The sequence below is a fragment of the Pipistrellus hanaki genome (genome assembly GCF_964339955.1).
Source record: "Pipistrellus hanaki genome assembly, chromosome: 3".
NCBI classification, from domain to species: domain Eukaryota; kingdom Metazoa; phylum Chordata; class Mammalia; order Chiroptera; family Vespertilionidae; genus Pipistrellus; species Pipistrellus hanaki.
Genome location: NC_140505.1, coordinates 25134759 through 25155835, shown reverse-complemented (window position 1 = coordinate 25155835; position 21077 = coordinate 25134759). Strand labels below are relative to the sequence as shown.

Below are 21077 nucleotides of genomic sequence, written 5' to 3'. Positions count from 1 at the left end.
CCTGTGTAATAAGTCAGCGGAAGGCCTCCTGCCATCAAGCCATCCAAAGGAACAGGAGCTGGCACTGCTTCCCACCCGCGCCCCCCCCCCCCCCCCCCCCCCCCCCCCGCTCTCCCCCTTACCCCCCGAGGCTTGTTTATACAGAGGAACCAACGAATGTTCTAAGGACCAAACCCGGGTCAGCACAGGAGATCTGGCAGGGAAGGGGCGGGGTAGGCTGTCCTTTCTCTCGCCTCTTTCAACCAGGGCATCTGGATGTTTCTGCACTGAGGGACCTGGAGCATGTAGAACCCTCTCCACTAGGGGGAGCAGGTCCCGGAGGACACAGCGACCCAGGCCTCGTAGGTGGGCTTAGCTGGACTGAGCCCGTTCCTGAGGCAACCGGTGCCAAGGTCAGCCCCTTCTTGCACAAGCACTTCAACATCTCCAGGAGAAAAGGCGCGTGTTTAAAGACAGCAAGTGTCTCTCTGAGAGAAAACTGGAATCTGTATGGTTTCCTTATCTGCCCCATCCTGTGCTGTGACATGTTTTGAAGGAAACTTCTGCTGCCCGGCCCCCTAGCTTTGCCCAGCCCCAGCCCCAGCCCCAGCCCATCACCAGGCCAGACCCCTGGGCAGTGAGGGGTCCCGGGCAGAGGCGCAGTGGCACTCACTGCGTCCTCCGGACCTCGGCGTTGGCGATGGCGCTGATGAAGGGCACCACCCGGCCATAGTGCAGGAAGAGTCGCACCAGCGGGATGGCCGCCTCCTGCTTCTCTCTGCACACCTCGCCCAGGATGTGAGCCGTGGATGCCGAGACGGGCTGTGCAGGGACACACAGTGACCCCAGGGCAGCTTCTGGGCCCCTCACAGCCCCCCTCACCCAGCAAAGGGAGACTCATGTTCTTGCGCACAAAACAGGCCCAGAGGGGCCAGGCTGCCGGGGAGTCACCAACAGAGGCCAGGCAGCCCAGGTGTGGGCCTCAGGCGGTCAGGGCCTGGCAGGGGGAGGGGGCTGCTGACAGGTGTAGGGGGCGGCTGGGGAACCAGGGAGTGGAAAGTGGATTCGGGGGCTGGTCTGGGCAGGTGGGGAGGCAGAGCTGGGCAGGGGCCAGAGAGGGAGTGGGTCTGGGTAGGAGGGCCAGGCAGTGGCTACAGGGGATTAGGGAGGGGGTTGGAGGGGGGGAAGCGGGGGACTGAAGTTACAAGTGCACCAGCACAGGAGTACCTCCACGTCCGCAGACTTCAGCAGCAGGTCCCGCAGCGGGCTGTAGTAGTCGGAGGAGAAGACGTGGTCTTCTGTGTAAACCACGTTCAGCCGCAGGGACCCCAGGTCCCCAGGCTTGAGGCTCTTGCTGCCGTTGTCTCGGGGCTGCAGGAAGTACCTGGGTGCAGGACACGGGACAGGTGGCATGAGGCCGCAGCACCTCCCAGGGCTGGTCCCCGTCAAGGCCGGGCTCTGGGTCAGGGTCTGAGGCAGGAGGGGCTCAGGGGGATTCTGCAGGACGCCCCCTGCAGGGTCCCTGCACCCGGGGCATCCCCCTAGGGATGTTTCCTATCAGGGCTGACGACACAGAGCCGCCGCAGACAGAGATCATGATGGGAAAGGGGAAGGGTGGGAAGAAAGGAGAAGATGAGGTGGAGGGAGAGTAGTGGTTAAGGGAAATTCTGCAGTAAAATAATTATCTGTGAAGACGAACACGACAGTGGCTAGCAATAGCAGAGAAAAACTGAAAGGATTCTAAGAAACGTGGCGGAGCTTTCAACATGGGGGAGGTGGGGTGGTGAGCTCATGCTGGCGGGCCGGGCAGGCCACTGCACACCCCCCCACTTTAGCGGTGCTTTCTGACAGGCCATTCTTCTCCTGGGTCCTACCCTGAGCAGCACTGCGGGAACCCTGCCTGCTCTGAGCTTCCAGGCCTGGCAGTGAGAGATGCAATGTGGGTAGAGCTCCCGCTGGGCGCCAGGCGAATGCCACATCCGTGGTTATAGGATGGGGATGCTCGGCTACGCATGCCTCCTGGCAGAAACCAGAGCCCAGCTGGGGCTGTGCTGGTGCTGTCCTCGTGGAACGAAAGACAGGAACTCCTGGCCAGCGTGGCTCAGTGGTTGAGCACTGACCTATGAACCAGGAGGTCACGGTTGGACTCCCAGTCAGGCACATGCTCGGGTTGCAGGCTCGATCCCCAGTAGGGGGCATGCAGGAGGCAGCTGATCAATGATTCTCATCACTGATGTTTTTATCTCTCCCTCCCTTTTCTCTGAAATATATATACACACACACTAGAGACCCAATGCACGGAATTTGTGCATAGGGGGTGTGTGTGTCCTTCAGCCCAGCCTGCACCCTCTCCAATCTGGGAACCCTCGAGGGATGTCCGACTGCCCGTTTAGGTCCCATTACACTGGGCAGTTGAACATCCCTCTCACAATCCAGGACTGCTGGCTCCCAACTGCTTGCCTGCCTGCCAGCCTGATCACCCCCTAACCACTCCCCTGTAAGCCTGATCGACACCTAACTGCCCTCCCCTGTCAGCCTGGTAGCCCCCAACTGCCCTTCCCTGCAGTCCTGGTCCCCTCCAAGTGTCCTCACCTGCAGGACTGGTCCCCCCCCCCAACTGCCCTCCCCTATAGGCCTGCTCCTTCCCAACTGCCCTCCTCTGCTGGCCCAGTCACCCCTAACTGCCATCCCTTGCTGGCCTGATCACCCCCACCTGCCCTCCCCTGCTAGCCTAATCGCCCACAACTGCCCTCCCCTGCCAGCTATCTTGTGGCAGCTATCTTGTGTCCACATGGGGGCAGCCATCTTGTGTGTTGGAGTGATGGTCAATTTGCATATTACTCTTTTCTTAGATAGGATATATATTCAAATACAGGAATTCCACAGTCTCCTGATGATAAGAAACTGCCACTGGGCACAACACAAAAATCCACCCATCTGATGCATCTAGACGTGCAGGGCAATGGTGCACAGTGAGCAGCATGTCATGTGATGTGTGATGTGTGGCTGGTGGTGTGAGATGTGTGGCATATGATGTGACGTGTGCTGTGTGACCCACACCTCCTCCCCATCTTGTGTGTCTGTCCAAGGAGATGTGTGAAATGAGAGCCTTAGTGTCTGCGGCGTCACCGTGATGATGTGCACCGTGAAAGGATATGATTTACGAACCAAACATGGGATAAAACAAAGGCACGTTCCTTCTGCCAAAGTACAAAACAGCCCAGAGAAATGAGAAATAAAGAGACGGGAAGCGAAAGCTCAGTCTTCTGGGTGACACGAGTGAGGGCTGAGGCCAAGCGGGGACCCTCACTTAGACGCGCAGATTGCAGTGGAGATTCACCGTTCGGAACCCGCAGCACCTTGCACACCTTCCTCGCCCTGGGACACTCTGACGATGGGCAGAGGTCATGACTGCTGCCACGGGGCGGAGCGGGGCACGGTGGCGCTCCCAGGCGTGTCCGTCACCTGCCCGCAATGAGCAGGCCCGAAAGGCCTGGTGCCCCGCCCGCTGTGTTAGGCTCTCAGCCACCCCGGTGGTGTCAGCGTGATCCCTGCAGTTTCCCCCCTGAGCCTGTCACAGTGCCAGAGCTAGTTAGGGCCTGGCAGAAGGAGGGCAGGTGGCCAGAGAGGAAGCTGACGTGAGCATTTTGTTTGGGCTATAAACACGCAGCTCTGTGCCCCTTTGACTTGTTAGCTCTGTCCCTCGGCCCGCAGCTCCGGACGGCGGGCAGGCACGCACCACCTTACCACGCTTCGTAGGAGCTGGACTGCCGCAGCACTTTCAGCGGAATCCTTAGTTCTCCCAGGAACTCGTCCCCAAATTTCAAGTTGCTGGCGTTCCAGAGGTCAACCCTGAAAAACAACAGTCGGTCGGCATACAGATGCTCCTGGAGAACGGCCCGGGGACGCACAGAGGCTGTCTCAAGCGTCCTTTCTCTCTCCGCAGGAGGGTGGGGGCACAAAGGAGCCTTCGGTTCCACCAAGTCAGCCTCTGTGGGATCTACACCGACTGAGGACATTTAAGACGTGAGGTCAGACAGGACCCCGATGTGCCTTTCCCGGCTGCCAGGACCGAGGGGAGGTAGAGGCAGAGCCTCAGGCAGGTCGGGTGAGCTGCCTCCTGTCCTTGTGAGAGGAGGGAACTGCTGTGTCCAGAAACCAGGAGCGTCCCCTGCCTTTACCTGGGAGAGGTCCCAGTGTGGCAGGACCTGCCCTCCAGGCTGGGCAGTGTCTCGGACACAGCAGGAGCAGCAGCAGGTGGCCTCAGTCTGCGGGCTCAGCACAGTGGAGGGGATAAGTGAAATCTAGCTCTGCTGGGGCTACTGCAGAGAATGGTGCCCTGGGGGACTGGCCAGGCTGCCCAATCAGCAGCCAGGATGCCCCCAACCCTCCAGCACATGAAAGTACACCTGGAAAGGAAAGCTGGGTCTGATGCCTCCTTCTCTACCTGCACTCAGAACCCTGCGCTCACGATCCCTCCGACCTACTGGTGAGACTCATGCCCGAGGGGCCCGTCACTGCCAGCTGCCAGCTCAGCACAAGGTACCATCTTTGAGAAACATCCACACTCACCCCGCTAAAGAGTCTGTCACCCATGAGCCTCTTCCCTCCAGAAAGAATTCTGTTCCCTCCTATTTGGGGACGTGGGGATTGCACACGAGTGACAGATGGAGGCAGACGACGCTCCCCATGGTGCTAACTAGCGAGCATGGCAAACACCCACAGCAAACAGCTTACTCAGAGGATACCCAGGAGCTGAAATTTAAGACCGGGGAAAATTCTAGAAGACTGTAGCAGCCCTTCTGTTGCCCTTGCAAGTCCGAGCAGGGGCCGTGGACATCGCAGGAGGCAAAGGATGTTCCGCAGGAACACGCCTGTCAGGACACGGACATGAACACTGTCCCATGCAGAGGCTTAGAATTACAAGCAGAAGACTCTTCCATCTGCCCAGCAACACTTCAGCAAAATACGAACAAGTCACCGGGCAGACTTTTTAATACGAGAAGCATTTAAAAGCATTGTTGGTTTGAATGCTTAGAAAAAGAACTAGGACTTCACTCTTGAACTCAAAGCCTAGTCTCTCTCAACAAGAAAGCGGAGCTGTCTGTCTGAAGGAGACAGTGTGCAGTCAAACCTCAAGTAAGGCCTGTGGACCTCCAGTGGGGACCTTCTCAACTTGGGGTTACTTCGCCTTGGCTTCAGTATTGTGAAATGTAAGATTTAAACTGCCTGGAAACACTTAATGGCAGGCTGTGTGGAGGCCACAACCCTTCAGGACTTGAGCCCAGGAGAGGGCCACGCAGAGCCCCCGGGTCCTTGCACTTGGGAGAGGAAAGAGCCTGGCCCGTACCCTGTACCCCTAAGGTCAGCCCCCACCTGGCCTGGAGCCCCCCACAGCTTGGTTATTGCTCAGAGGCCTGGAAAGCCACTGCAGGTTCAAAGGAGGGATATCAGAGTACCCCACAAATGAACACCTCGGAAAACCCTGGCCTAAAAGAAAGTAGATTTTAAATCATGTCAAATCAGGGCATTTCTACAAATCGGCTACTCAGACCCAGGAGTGGTCACCCGGGCCCAGGGCCAGGGGAAAGCACACCTGGCTGGTGATGCTCTCCCAGGCACCTCACCCCTGGGGCGGGTGCTGTAGGCGGGCTTCCTACAGGCGGAGCAGGTGGAAGAAGGCCCCTGAGGGGATCCTAAAACTGATGCCAGGAACTCATGCTGGAATCTTCCAGGACATAGGGGTGGAGAACCTTTTTTTCTGCCAAGGACCATTTGGATATTTATAACATCATTCCCAGGCCATACAAAATTATCTACTTTAAAAACTTAGTCTGCTATATTTGGTCAAACATCTAATTAGTCTCGGATTTGATTCCCAGGCAAGGGCACATATCTGGTTGCAGATTCCATCTCCAGTCCCCAGCCCTGATCAGGGGGAGTGTGGAAGGCAACCAATTGATATGTCTCTCTCACATCGATATTTTTCTCTCTCTCCTCCTCCTCCTCCCTCCTTTCCACCCTCTCTGAAAAAGCAATGGAAAAAAATATCCTCAGGTGAGGATTAACCAAAAAACAAAGCAAAACAAAACAAAAGCGGACAGAAGAGGTGAGTTCAGCCTGCAGCCACCAACCAGGCATCTCGAAACCCTGATTCTTGCTCACCGGATTTCAAGTTTGTCCACATCCTCCTCCTCAAAGTCGAAGTGGGACTTCCGGCTGTAGCTGCAGGGCCTGGTCACCTGGTGGTGCAGAGGGAGGGAGAGCGAGTTAGACTGAGCGCCTGCCCTGGACCGTCCAGCTCAGGGGAGGAGGCTATGCCCCTTACCGTGAATGAGCAGAGGCTGGACTGCGGCCCAGTTCCTGGGAGTGGGGGTACAGGTGTGGGGCTACGCAGGGCACGTCACACTAACTTCCTCCCAGCACCCATGAGCATCCCTTCCTCCTTCAGATATCCACTCCCCTGCTGACCACCTCCCCCTCCTGACATCCACTCCCTCAGGCCTCCAATCGGCTCCTCCCCAGCTTTCCCACCTGCTGCCTCCACCTTGTTGGCAGCCAGTCCTTGTACCACCGGAGCTGGCTCCCACCAGCCACAGCCCAGATGGCTCCGGCCTAATCTCCTTTGGCTAAAACGTCTGAAGGCCCCCCAGGGTCCCCACTTGTCTTCCTCACCCAGCACATGGGACCTTCCTACACCCTGTGCTCCCTGCCCAGCTCACTACTGAGGCCATTCCTCACTCTGCTCCCCTCTGGGAAGCCGGCATGTGTCTCTGAACCTCCTCCAGGGAGCCCCCTGGGCCTCCTGCCTAGTATGATCCCCAATACCATGGTGAGGTATCTGGCTTCCAGTGGGATGGCACAAAGGCTAGTATGTTTCCTCTCTGCCTTATCCCTGCCCGTCACCTACCATCTCTATCCAGTAAATTTTAAATCCTTTCATTTAGATATTTAAGGGCTTTTAGGTAAGTCTGGCTTTTATCCTGGAATGAGCTGGACTGGAGATTACCTCCTGTTGAAACTCCTGCAGGAGGCCGCCTGCCAGCCCCTCACTCCCCGCCAGACACAGGGCCCCCTGACAGGGCTGGGCCTCGGGCTGCTTGCCAGCCAAGGCGGAAAGGAGGTGAGGAGAACCTGACAGGAGGGAGCGTGCGGCTAAGCAGGGCTGAGCCTCTGAGTCAAAGGACATAAACTCCACACAAAAGCATGTCCCAAAGGTCCTCGGTCCGAGGTCGAGAGCGAGGCCCTAACCAGCAGCACCGAGAGCCCAGGTCTACTCTCTGGGATCCTGAGGCTTCAGCCCCTACTCCTACATTCCACCCTCTGGGGCCGTTAAACTCATCTAGGTCAGCGGTCAGCAAACTCATCAGTCAACAGAGCGGCAAACCGTGGCTCGCGAGCTGCATGTGGCTCGTAAGCCGCAGTTTGCTGACCACCGATCTAGTGATTTGAGACCCACAATTTTATAATAGATGAATATGCCATAGTAATCATGCAGCGCTCCTCGTGTGAGTGGGAACCACACAGGAGTGGATGCAGCTGTTGGTGGGAAGTGTATCACACAAGTTGGTGTGAAGTCCATGCCTCACTGCGCGTTGTAGTAAAATCAAAGGTTGGGAAAGTGCCGGTCTGAGCCAGTGTAGGCAGTCTAGACACGGAAGGCTGCTGCACCTTTAATGCACATTCATATTAAAGACGTTCCTACAGTTTTTGTTCCAGACGTCATCCCTGCCTTAGGAACACAGCATGAGTCCCTGAGGTGAGGCCGTGCTGATCTTCAGTCTGTTAAGAACCATTTCCTCACCCAACTACAAAGCCAGGCTGCCCAACTGGACAGAGAGGGGCCCATCACTATGCCCTCAGCTTCCCGGCTCCATCGCCCTCCCCAAGGCTACCCCACCAAGGCCGGTCACCGACTTCCATTAGGAAACGTGTGAGCTTCTAGAGACCAGCGGAGAAGACCCAGGCCCTCTGCCATGAGCGCTTGGTTCTGACTCATCTCTCCAACTAAATTTTCCAAAATTCTTGGTTTTCAACCCAACCTTGCTCTGCATTCCGGATACAGTTTCCTGCACCCTCCCGACCTCCACACCTGAGCATGCCCCACTCCCAGACTGCTCAAATGTCCCCACTCTGGGAGCCTCGCCCCACACCCCCGGCAGCACTGCTGGTGCTACTGCTTCCTGTCTCCCGGGGCCACTAACTTAACCGTCCCTGCAGCAAGTGGGATGACCCCTCCTGCTGGGCAGCAGGATCATGAGGAGGACAGGAGCGAAGGCCGCAGTCACCGTCACCTACCATGACCTGGTGTAGAGTAAGCATTCAAGAAACCTTTGAAGATGGAAAGAACGCCCACCTAAGTACATTCCATATGGGTAAGGTGACCAGACATCCCAATTTTGGCGGGACAGTCCCGATTTTTAACCATTTGTTTCGTGTCCCGGGGCGTTTTAAAAAAAGTCCAAAAGATTTAAAAGAATCTTTCCAAAAATCGGGACTTTTTTAAAAGCGGGACATCTGGTCACCTTACATATGGGCCGTCTTATCACTAAACTGACTTATCACTGTGGTCCGGTCTGGTCTTCAGCCCTCACACCCTCCAGCTTACATACTAATCTTGGTGGTTCACATTCGGAGAGGCAGCTTAGGGAATCGGTGTGTCCAAACACACTTCCTCTTTGCTTCAAAACCCTCACCATTTCTGGTGAAACTAGCCTCCCTTCACTGCTTAGGAGAGATAGGGTGGAACAGGCAAAAAAAAAAAAAAAAAAAAAAAAAAATCAAACAAAAACAAAACAAGAAAACCCAAAGTCCTGATGATTTGGAAAGAATGAATTGTTAAGTACGCAACTCAAAGCTGAGTCATTCTGGAAGCAGAGGCTGCGGGGTGGGGGGTGGGGGGGATCGCTGGTGGGGGGCCATCACCCAGAGAACTTTCAGAGGAAGCAACTGGCTGAGAGCCTTCAGATGTAGACTTTTTGCCAAAGGATCTCCGGGGGCAGGGTTTCAACTAAACATCGAAACCACCGAGATACCGACCTCAAAATAAAACACCTCGTCAAACTGAGGGTTGTTGGTCTTCTTTTTCACTTTCGTCTTCTTTGCTTCCGATCTGTAAGCAAGGGAGGAAGGATCGGGATCAAAAATAACACTTGGCGATGCCAAATCTCTCCGCCTTGAGGCTGAGCTATCAAGTGCACAAGGAACTTGCTGCCTCTATTTATCTTACAGATATTTCTGTTTGTCTCCAACCCCAGATGGTATGCAAATCAGGGACCTTTACGGAGCCAAAAATACGCAGCATGAAAAACATCAAGTCTTCCTTTTTTTCACAAAACCATGTGAGGGCAATAAAGGAAACAAAAGGAAGTCAAGATTATACTTCTACCTGCAGCGCATTCTCCGCTCTGACTGAGGACCGCCCACCATCCTTCAGGGGCCTGTGCCCGCCCTGCAGGCCCGGAGGCCGGGGCAGGTGCAGGTGGCAGCTACTTGCCTGTACGGTCCTGCTAGTGTCACAGTGGCATAAGGGTCGCACTGCCCATTCACGATGGGGAGGCCCTGGCACTCGAGGATGCTGTGGAGAGAAGCGGGAGGGGTGGTCAGGAAGCGGGAGATGACGGGCCCGCAGGCTGCAGCTCACGCAGCCCTGGGGTCCAAGAGCAGCCGTCACACAGCTCAAGGCCAAGGGCCCTGAGCCACGGTGTGGGGGTGGCTGTCCACTGCTGGGAGCTCCCATCCAACGATTAGCGAACAGAAAACATCTGCGAGGGGAGAGCGTGTGCGCTGCTTTTAGTCCGTGGAGAGAGAGTTTGCAGGGAATTTTCACAAGCACATCACTGTTTTCTCTCCTAGGAGCCAGAGCTGTCAACCACACATGCACTGCCCTCTCCATAACCTTACGGAGCGCACTGTTGTGAAGTCCATGGTAGAAGTGGGGGGTTGAGGCCCGGGCTTACAGCTACCACCTGTGCCTCACCTCCACACCACACACGCCTTGTGACCTTGGAAGATGCCCTGGTCTCAAGCTACACTCGCGCCTGATCACACCTGTAAGCCCGGGGCCAGCTGTCCTGGCTCATGTCAGTGAGTCAGACCAGCTTCCTGAGCGTCCTGTCACTCATCCCACCCCATCTTCATGCCCCGGCCTGCTCTGTGGCTGCTCCTCCAGGCGGCAGGTCAGTGTTGACTCGTAAGGTGACCAAACGTCCCACTTTTGGTGGGACAGTCCCTATTTTTAACAATTTGTCCCACATCCCACGGCGTTTTTCAATGATTTTTCGGGACTTTTTAAAAACGCCTCAGGATGCGGGACAAATTGTTAAAAATCGGGACGTCTGGTCACTTTAGTGTTGAGTGGACGCTGGGTCCTGCTGCTGCCCTGATTCTGCTATCGTCTGTAAAGGACAAAGCCGCTGGGCCTTGTGCTGATCGATGGTTAAGAGTCTCTTGCTTCGGGCCGATTGTGGCAATTTTTGGCTGAAGCTTTGTCCGGGAGGGGCCTGCAGCTGCTGCTGATTTGGCCCCACTTCACAGGTGTGGTGTCCTCTCTTTACAGGTGGAGCCGGTGTGGGGTGTCCCGATGATCACAGGGCTCTCCACTAGGTTGGGGATTCAAATAAGTCCCAGCCCCACAAAGGGAGTCCTCAGCCCACAGACTGATCCTGGCTCTTCACCTTGTGGTCGCACTGGCTGGGGAGCACCGAGAAGTCCTCCCTCTCCCAAACGTGCCCACAGTGGCCTCGCCCACCTCCGAGCTCTGCCTGGGACACCTCCCCGCCCCATGTCACAGCACACAAAAGCTGGGCACTCCGGCTCACCTCGTCTGCTGCCCTTACTAGGGGGTCACAAAGCTAAGCTGTAGGTTGCCCGAGTCCTGAGCTGGTCCACTCCTAGGGCGCCCAGCTCTTCAGATGTTTGTGGTGGGAGAGGGGACCCGGTTCCCACTATTCCAGTGTGGCTGGAAGCCAAAGTCCTAATCCTACGTCTGTATGTCAGGTTGGCTACACACAGAAGCATGATCAGTTCCCCTCAGCCATCTGAGTGCTCCATCTCCTGTCCTCCCTGCTGCCGGGAGGCTGGGAGGCAGCCCCACTCTCTCATTCCTTCCCCCATCAGCTGCACTGAGCTGCTCTGACCCTCCTGGGGAGGCTTCAGCTTCTCCATTTTACCAGAATATTCCTTTCTGGAAGAGGGGTTTGCTTCCTCCACTCCATGGCACTGTGGTCCTCAGAACTGGTGCCACCCTGTCCTGGCCATGGAGTTTTCTGGAAATTTCTTCTCTTCATTTCTGCACCACTTTTCTTCTGGAACTTCTGTTAGTGAAGGTGGGGCCTCATGGCTCAGCCCATGACTTCAATGAGTGTTATTTAATACTAGTGGCCCGGTGCATGAAATTTATGCACATTAAAAGGGGATTAATTAGAGGAAGTATTTAATATTGCTATATTTAATTCTGCCCTTATAACAGAAGTGTCAGAGATGAAAGAATATTGGTAAAATGTATACGAAAATCTTCCTCCTGTCAGAGTCTGAGGCATGCTGCAGGACCCAGAGTCAAGTCCCCCTACCCGTGGCGCAAGACCCAGACCCAGGCGGCCCCACCCGCATTGGGCAAGATCCAAACCAGCCGGCCCCACCCTTGTCAAGCCCTTCCAGGTGGGGGGCACAGCCTCAGCTCCCCCATAAACCCCACATGGTGGAGGGGGGCAACCTCAGTTCCCCCAACCTGGCACCTGGCAAGGGGCGCAGCCTCAGGTCCCTGCTGATTGCTCGTTAAGGATCATTACAGGAAGTCAGCCTCCGCTGTGGGTGCAGCCATCTTGTGTTACAGAAACCCCGCCTCCACTGTGGGTGCCGCCAACTTTGTGACACGTGATGGCCAATTTGCATATTCCCTTTATTAGATAAGATTTTTCAACTCTTTCTCTTTTCACTCTACTTCCTGGGATACATCTGCATTTCTCTCCCAGATCACTGACTTGGTTGTTGGTTACCTTCCTCCCTTCATTAACTCATTATAAAAACTCTGCTCATCCCTTCATTCATCCCTAAACTAGGATTTGTTCACTCATTAACTAATCATTACACAAATATTTGTTGAGCTCTCATGTTTCAGACATGTTTCCAGGACTGAGAGCGGAGCCGTGAGAGAACAAAAGCTCGTGTGTGGAGAGCGTGCCCATGAAGCTCGGATCTGCCTGGCTGACACAGCCACAAACAGTGCAACAGTAAATAGGTAACATGTAGTTACGGTGTGTGACAGCAGGGGAGGAAATAAACTACCTATAACGACGGCAAAATTCAGGGTGGTCGACTGCTCAGGTGGCTGGGGACCTCGGGGGTGGGGGGGATGTGGCCTTCAGGTTGAGGTCTTAAGGGACAGGATTCACCCATCCTAAGTTGGGGGAGAGAGGGGTCCCCAAAGGGCAGCAGCTCTGAGAGGGGAAGCAAAGGTAGGAGAACTTGTTCAAGGGGTGAGGGGAGGCCCCCACTCCCGCCTGTGAATATGGTACCCACTGGAGGCATTTTTATTACATTCAGTTGTTGATCTATAATAGAACAGGGGTCCTCAAACTTTTTAAAGTGGGGGCCAGATCACGGTCCCTCAGAGAGCTGGAGGGCCGGACTATATGAACTACTAATTCCTACTGTAACACCTCGGCTGCGCTCACTGCCCAAAAAACCTGGCGGGCCGGATCAGACTCCTCTGCGGGCCGCATGTGGCCCGCGGGCCGTAGTTTGAAGACCCCTGATCTAGAAGTTCCAGACCACCCCCATTTGGGATCCTCAGCGACAACGGTTTCTCACAGCCAGCAAAGCACCTAACAGGACGGACTCTTTACCCTTATGTCTCAGAGAAGTGCTGCAGGTGCAGGCAGCAGCCACCTGGGGCACATCCAGCCTCCGCGTAGATGGCACTTTCACGCCTTCTTTTAAAGACCGATTTGAGAGATGCTCTATTCTCTGTCTCAGAACAAAGCCTGGCTCCTGATTGCAGTTACCCCAAGACATCTCCGAGAAAAAAGGAAAATCAATACCCCACCATCTGGCATGCAGCATGCACACACTGGAGTGAAGAGGGTGTTAGCCTCCCTCACACCCTCCTCCCGGCGTCACTTCGTTAGCGCCCGAACAGCTTTAGCTGGAGTGCAGCTCAGCTGCACCGTCTGGGCTGGGGGTGTGACGCTCTGCTGAGCAGCTGGGAGCACATGAAGCCAAAGCTGGCTTCGCTTGAAAAGATATGTACACACACAAGGTGCATCTGTCCAGGCCTATTCTACACAAGACAAACCTCACAAACGCTTAGGAATGTTGCAGGTAAATAAAGGGAGGAAATACAATATTTACTGCACTGGGCATTATTATATCCTAGAAAGGGCACTTTGAAACATGCCAAGTGATAAAAACAGTCAACTAATCTTGAATCTCAAGTATCAGAGTACAATATTCTGTGTCTTTTTTAACATTTATAGGATTCTATTGTCAACCTGACCCTGAAAACAGTTATGCCTCACAGCTGAGGAAGAGCCTGCAGCTGTACAAAATGGAAAATGATTTTTATTTTCTTCCTTCCCTCGATGTGGGCATGTCCTGGTGCCCGACTTCCTACCCTTCCCCTTCCGCCTCAGGAGAAACCAATCTGCCTGCTGACCAGGCCCGGGTGCAGCATGAGGGCTGCGGACGCCCCATTCGTGGGTGACCAGTGCCATCCGTGGTCACCAGCAGAGGGCCCCTGCTGCCTGGCCAGCCTCCTCTCCTACCCAGGGCTTTGGAAGGCTTCCAGTCCCTACAAGGAGCTACAAATCAAGAGCCTGTCAGCTGTCATTGCTTTCTGTAATTCCTTAATAATAAAAGATGAGACCTTTATTGGAGTTGACATTTGGAAGCCTGAAAGCAGGTAATTTCTCGGTTGGGTGCTCCTGGAGGTGGAGCCGCAGGCAGACTGTGCCGCCTTCTCTGACAATCAGGGTCTCGGAGTCCGGCCACCGAGCAGGGCCCATGGGCCAGGCAGGAGGGGCGGCTCAGCGAGCATTGGCCCGATTGTCAATAGAACCTTTGTCTGCAAAGTGACAGAGCTTGCAAGTGGGAAAACACAAGAACCCTCACTCTCGGACGAAGTGGCAGGCACAGGATGCCCAAAGAAAGACCATCTACAGGGGCAAGAAGGAAGGACTGCGAGAGCGGGCGAGCAATGCTCAATCTCAGGAGAGCAGAGCCAGGAACGGCACCGGGTCTTCCTCCCATCGCCCTGCACAAGCGACGGCTGCGTTTCTCCCGGACGCACCGCTGCTCTAAAGGAAGAGACTCGGGGTCCAAAACTACACCCATGAACAATCAGTTCATCTTCAGTCCACACAGCATGATTCCTGCTGACCCTGGGGAGACCGCCATGGCCCCAGCACACCTCCGGGTCACATAGGTCAAACTAAACTCACTCCACAAGTGGCCCCAGAAACCCCACGCCGTGCGCAGCCGCCGGCCGACAGGCTCGCATCCTCCAGGCTTTCCTCAGTGAGATGAAGCGTTACGTGTGATGAATGTATGCGCTAGCATACCCCCACCCCCTGCCTCTAGAACACGTGCTCTAGAAGGCTGAGGATAGTGGCTGGCACTTGGTAGGGGCTCACTGAATAGTTTTGAATGAATGATTAAAGGATGTTGTGTTTATCTTTGTTGGAAATAACAAAAGAGTTAGGAGATAGGATCCCTGAGTCCCCGCTTGAAATCTAGTTGGAAAGACCAGCCGCTCATACAGGACCAGGTACCTGTCCGAGGATGGGTAAGTGCTCAGTCCTTGCACAGACACTAGGAGTATTCAGGAAGGCGGGTCACCAAACGACCCGGGCCTCCGTCAGGCATCCAGGCCCGCAGACTGGACGTTGGAGAGTAAAACGAGACAGATGGGTGAGTGATGGCCAGGAAGAGCTGCAGTGTGGAGGAGGGTGAGATTTCTATGGGCACATCAGAGGGTTCTCCCTCCGCAGCCCACAAGGCTTGGCACTGGCGGCCCAGCCCGGGCGGAAAGCCTTCTGTCACTACTTAGTTTGTAAACATTTCCCGTTTCTTAAGGCTTTCCAGGGAGGGAAGGAACTGGTGATGTGCTTCCTGCGGGGCAGCTGGGAAGGACCTCAGGATATAGCCCTTATCAGGGGCAGGAAGAAGGAGTGAGGGCACAAGCCTCCAGCCTCCTGGACTTGGGGGCTTTTACAGGAAACAGGTACCCTCAGAAAAGAAACTTCAAGCACTCACAGGGCAACCTGCATTTTGCTCTTCAGGTAAGGTGACCAGATGTCCCATTTTTGGTGGGACAGTCCCGATTCTTAACAATTTTGTCCCGCGGCATTTTAAAAAATCCCGATTTTGGGAAAGAAAAATCGGGACTTTTTAAAAACGCCGCGGGACGCGGGACAAATTGTTCAAAATCGGGACTGTATGGTCAACCTTATCTTCAGGCCAGAGGGGAAGAATGAGCCTGGCAGCAGAGAGGTGTGAGCTGAACATGGGGAGAGGGAAGGCCTGGAAAGAGACTCAGCCCGGCCCGGACACCCCAAGGGACCCCACGAGAGACCATGAGGGCCAGGTGAGAGGCGAGGGCAGCCCAGGGAGGGCTGTCTGCCTCAGCAGGAATCACCTGCTGGGTGGCAGTCCCCACGTCTTAGTTCTGGAAACGGTGAATGGGACCTCATTTGGGAAAGCATCTTTGCAGACATTCAAGCAAGGATCTTGACATGAGATCATCTTGGATTTAGGGTGGGTCTCAAACCCAAGGCTAAGTGGCCACAAGCCCTAATATGAGGGAGATTCATGGACACAGAGCCGTGTGAAGACAGAGGCAAAGATTAAAGTGATGCAGCCACAAGCCCAGGAACGTGTCCAGCCCCAGAAGCTGGGAGAGGAAGGAAGGGACACTCCCCTAGAGTCTGTGGAGGGACCTTGGCCCAGCCTTCTGGCCTCCAGATCTATGAGAGAATAAATTTCTGTTGTTTTAAGCAACCAAGATTGTGGTACTTTGCTAAGGCGGCCTCAGGAAACGAACACACCAGTGACTAGGAATGACGCATCAGGGAGGCCAAGAGCACCTGCCCTGCCACATCGCCGTCACTTTCCCAGTGAGTAACGTGGGAACAAGTCACAGGGCTGCGGGGCCGAAGAGCGGATGTGAGGGGATTCTCAGTCAAGGAGACAAGACTATTTATTGGAATGAACTTGCCTTTTTCCAGTTGGCTTCTCTTTAGTGGTTCATCAACCCAACTCTAAATTTTGCTGAGTCCATAGCACACCACAGATTGGCCCAGGCCCCTGCTAACCTTGAGACCATCCTTGAGGCCACGGGGTGGGGGGGACCCCCATCCTGGGGAGATGCCAGCATAGATGATTTCACTCTCATTCTACACAGCAGGATGACATGCAGAGTGTAGGGAGTGTGTCCAGTGTTACAGTTAGGGAAGATTCTAGTAACCTTGGATACCAGGATTTTGGGTTCAAAGGCTTTTGTACAGGTCAACAGCTGGGTGTCCATTGCTTCCTGTTCCATCCTGATTCAGAGCTGTTTGTGGAAAATCTCAGGCATGCAGAACAGTCTTAGAAAACCCTAAGAAAGAAAGCTACAAAATATAAAAACTACAATGGTGTTACTGAGGAATTTGTATAGCTAAAAACACCCACATTAAAAAAGAAAGATCTCAATTAGTACCCTAAACTTCCACCTTACGAAACCAGATGAAGAATAAACTTTACCCAACAAAGGGCAGAAAAAGGAAATAACCTGATTAGAGCAGAGATCATGATTAGAGAATAGAAAAACAATAGAGAAAAATCAACAAAACCAGAAATGGGGCCTTTGAAAAGATCAACAAACTTGACAAATCTTTAGCTAAATTGACCAAGAAAACTAGGAAACTCAAATTATTAAAATTACTAATAAAAGAGGGGACATTACTAATGACCTTACAAAAACAAAAGTTTTAAATAAATTACAGAAAACCTAGCTAAATGGAAAGAAATTGTGTTCAGAGGTTGGACAATTCAGTGAAATCCCTATCAAATGCCAGCTGTTATTTTTGCAGAAATTAAAATGCTAAATAAAAGAAACTCAGAATAGCCATATGGCAATAAAAGAAGCTCAGAATAGCCAAAGAATCAGAAAAAGAAGGACCAAGTTGAAGACTCACTGTGTGGTGCTAACACAGGGATATAGGTCAATGAAATAAAACAGATTCCATGATAAGCTCACACATTTATAGCTAGTTATTGTCAACAAAATGCCGAGATACTTTGATGGGACAGAATGGTCTTTTCAACTAATGATGCTGGGACAATTAGATATTCAAATGCAAAATAATAACAACAATAATAATGCTAACTCCTACCTCACACCATATATAAAAATTAACTCCAAATGTATTGAAGACCCAAAGTTAAGAGTTAAAAATATAAAAAAAAATGTTAGAAGGAAAACATAAGTGTAAATTTCTATGATCTTGGGTTAGGAAATGCTATCTTAAATAGGTACCAAAACCACAGACAACCAAAGAAAAAGTAAATAAATTGGATTTAAATTTAAAACTTTTGTAATCCAAAGAATATTATCAAGAAAATGAAGAAAACCAACAGAATATAACAGAATATATTTGTAAATTATATATTTGACAAGAGTCTGGTATCCAGAATATATGAAAAACTCTTAAAACTTAATAATAAAAATACTAATAACCCAATTAAAAAAATAAGTAAAGGACTTGCATAAACATTTCTTCAGAGAAAATACATAAATTTTAAAGGCCAACAAAGACAAGAAAGGATGGTCAATATCATCAGTCATTACATTTGAGAAAATGTAAATCAAACTACTTTACACCCTCCAGGATGGCTGCAATAAAAATGTCCGCCAACAATAACAGTGTTAGCAAGGATGTGGAGACCTTAGAGCCCTCACATTCAGCTGGGTGTAAAATAAGGCAGCCACTGTGACAAACAGTCTGGCAGTTTCTCAAAAAGTTAAACATAGAGTTACAAATATGACCCAGAAAGTCTACCCTTACGTATACACCCAAGAGAAATAAAAACATAAAATTGTACAAAAACTCATACAAGAATGTTCTTTGCAGCATTACTCACAATAGCCAAATGTCCACCAATGGGTGATAAAATGTGGCATATCCACAGAGGAATATTATTCATCCTTTAAAGGAAGGAGGTACTGACGCACACTACAACCTGGATAAACCTTGAATACGTTATGCGAAGTGACAGAAGCCATCACAGAGGACCACATGCTGTATGGTTCCATTTGTACTAAACGTCCTGAACAGGCAAGGCCTCGGGCAGGAAGTCGGTTAGCGGTGCCAGGGACTGGCGGAGGGGCTGGGTGTGACCGCTCACAGGGATGAGGTTAGACAGTCGTGAGTGGTGACGGTTTATCACCCTGGGAGTGTACTATAATTATGCACTTTAAAATACTGAATCTCATAGTATGTATGTTTTTTAGTTAAAAAAAAATAGCTATAGGAGGAGGGGAGGGGAGGAAAGAAAAGCCACTGGTCCCCACAAACTTCTGGTTTCCTTGGTTAGAGAACATGAGCCCCACTCTTTCCCCCTCATCACACCCTTATGGTGGACCTTCTGCCCCAGGACTATGAACAAAGTGTGAGTACACAAGTATACTACTGTGTAGTAGCATATGTGTGAGTGTGAATATACTTGTGTGTGATGGTGTGTACTAGTATGAGTACATAGATATGCCAGTGTACTGGCACATGCGCTCGCATGTGTACCAGCATGTATGTGAATGTGGATATGTGTATGTGTGCTAGAGTGTACTAGCATGTATACACATGCATACCAGTATACACATTCTGGCACGTGCACTTGAATGTGTATTAGTGTGCACCAGCATGTGTATTAGTGTGTGATAGTGTGTGTAGTAAGCATACTAGTTGTGTAATTCGTGTGTGCTAGTTCATGTACTAATGGGTGTGACAGGCCCGGTTCCCACGTGTGAAAGAGGCCCAAGTGGTGCTCAGCATTCCCAGGAAAGTCAGCTAGGAGAGGAAGCCTCATCTTGTTTCCTTTCTGGGGCTCCTTCCTGCTCCGCTGGACAGGACGGGCCTATAAAATGACCCAGGGGTTTGCTGAGCACCTGCAATGTGCCAGGCCCTGCCCCGGGTCTTGGGGATATGGCAATGAACAAGGAAATTCACGTTCTGGGCAAGTGCACAAAATACAGCCGTCACTAGCCACACGCACGCTGTAGGCGGAGGGCCATAGGGTGGGACACAGAGGCCTGGCTGTGCTCTCTCCAGAAGAGGGCGGCTCCTTGGGGGCATCTGAGTAGAGACCTGAATTAGGGGGATTTGGAGAAGGGGTGCTCCAGGCAGAGGGCCACAGAAGCAAAGGCCGAGGCAGGGTGGTGTCTGAAAGCCTCCAGGAGGCCGTGGCTGGGGTAGCGTGGGCAGAGAGGCCCTGACCCGCTGACGTTAGTTCTTGTTCCTCCTGTGCACACGGGGAGGGAACCAAACGCCGACCTCAGCGCTCACAAAAACATGTGCAGTTGATCGCTGGGGGACAGAACCCAGAACTTGGGGAGGCAGGTGGTGAGCACCCTCCTGACATTCAAGCAGACATCTGAGCAGGAAAACCGACAGCAGAGCCACATGGAGACACAGATTTAAAAAAGCCCTTTCAGGGCAAACACAGTTCATTTCCTTGCATGAATTGGAACTCAGTTAGAAAACGTGCTGGCCAGGCTCCAGTCCTAACAAGGCATGCTCCAGTTAGCAGAGTCTGCAAGGACCAAGGCAGCCGTGCGGCCTGAGGCCCACGGGTGCAGATCCGTCTGAGTGGCTGGAGGCCTTTCCTCCCAGAAACTCTGAGACGCACAGAACCTCCCTGACCCCCACCCTTGCCTCTTCTCTAAACCAAAGCTCCTTTAAAAAAAAACAAAAAAAACAAAAAAAGGGGGCCATGTGCACAGCACATGCCTGTGTTTCAAAAAGGACTCCAAGCCCTGGGCTCTGGGGTTTCCTGTGCCCGCAGTGGGCGTCTGGAAGGAGCTGCACACTCACGCATGTGCGGGCGGCTGCTGCCGCTGCTACCAGACCGTCCTGACTTTATTTTATTTTTATTTTTTTTTTAAATATATTTTATTGATTTTCTATAGAGAGGAAGAGAGAGGGATAGAGAGTTAAAAACATCAATGAGAGAGAGAGTTATCGATCAGCTGCCTCTTGCACACCTCCTACTGGGGATGTGCCCGCAACCAAGGTACATGCCCTTGACCGGAATCGAACCCAGGACCTTTCAGTCCGCAGGCTGACGCTCTATCCACTGAGCCAAACCAGTTTCGGCCGTCCTGACTTTAGACACTTGTGTTCCTGGAAACCACAGCCTGACGTGCACCCTGATAAGACACAGAGACGGGTGGCTGCAGTTCTGGTGCGTCACACGTGGACTCAGGGGAACGGACACTTCCACCCCCATCTCGGAGTCCTGGGGCCAAATGGGGCTGCTCTCAGGACAGGGCTCCGGGCCCACATCTGCCCAAACTTGTCTATTCTGTCTCCCCGCGCCCCCCAACCAACTCACACTTTCTGGTTCCATGTGAGGCTTGTGTTGAGCAGCTTTGAGTCCTTTTTGAACAAGGAATAAACTGATAGGTAAATAAATAAGGAAATAGGCAACTCTGTCTTCACGGCTACAAATTCTGAGAGCACAGCAGCTATTCTTTAAGAATGGAAGGAATGAGAGCGTTAAGGATAACACTCGCTGAACTTTCTCCCATGTATAGGAAGGGCCTATAAAATGAGCTGGAACAGGCCGGGGCCCAGATGTTTGCTGAGCACCCACAATGTGCCAGGCCCAAATTTCAGTTACTAGGGAGTTCTTGCCTTCTACCCATCTTATATGTGTCTTACACCCTGTCCTCTGCCATGTGCTATATATGTTCCTACACCGCATGCTACACTGTGTCCCTACACCATCTCCTTCACCATCTCCTACACCGTGTCCGCCCGCGTGTTCTTCAGTGACGGCCCTGCAGCCAGAGCTGAACACCGGATGATGAGTGTGGACCGGGCAGCCAGAGCAGGGCCCGCTTG

General features: G+C 52.6%; 1 protein-coding gene across 1 annotated transcript in view; it reads right to left on the bottom strand.

Moving 5' to 3' along the window:
• Positions 1-21077, bottom strand: part of RASA3 (RAS p21 protein activator 3) — a 118497-nt gene that overhangs the window by 19339 nt on the left and 78081 nt on the right. The window contains exons 6-11 of the mRNA XM_084879822.1: positions 9476-9556; positions 9019-9091; positions 6145-6221; positions 3727-3831; positions 1207-1363; positions 653-801 (exon numbers count right to left, since the gene is read on the bottom strand). Coding sequence (XP_084735948.1) covers positions 653-801; positions 1207-1363; positions 3727-3831; positions 6145-6221; positions 9019-9091; positions 9476-9556 — 642 coding nt within the window. The remainder of the gene's footprint in view (positions 1-652; positions 802-1206; positions 1364-3726; positions 3832-6144; positions 6222-9018; positions 9092-9475; positions 9557-21077) is intronic.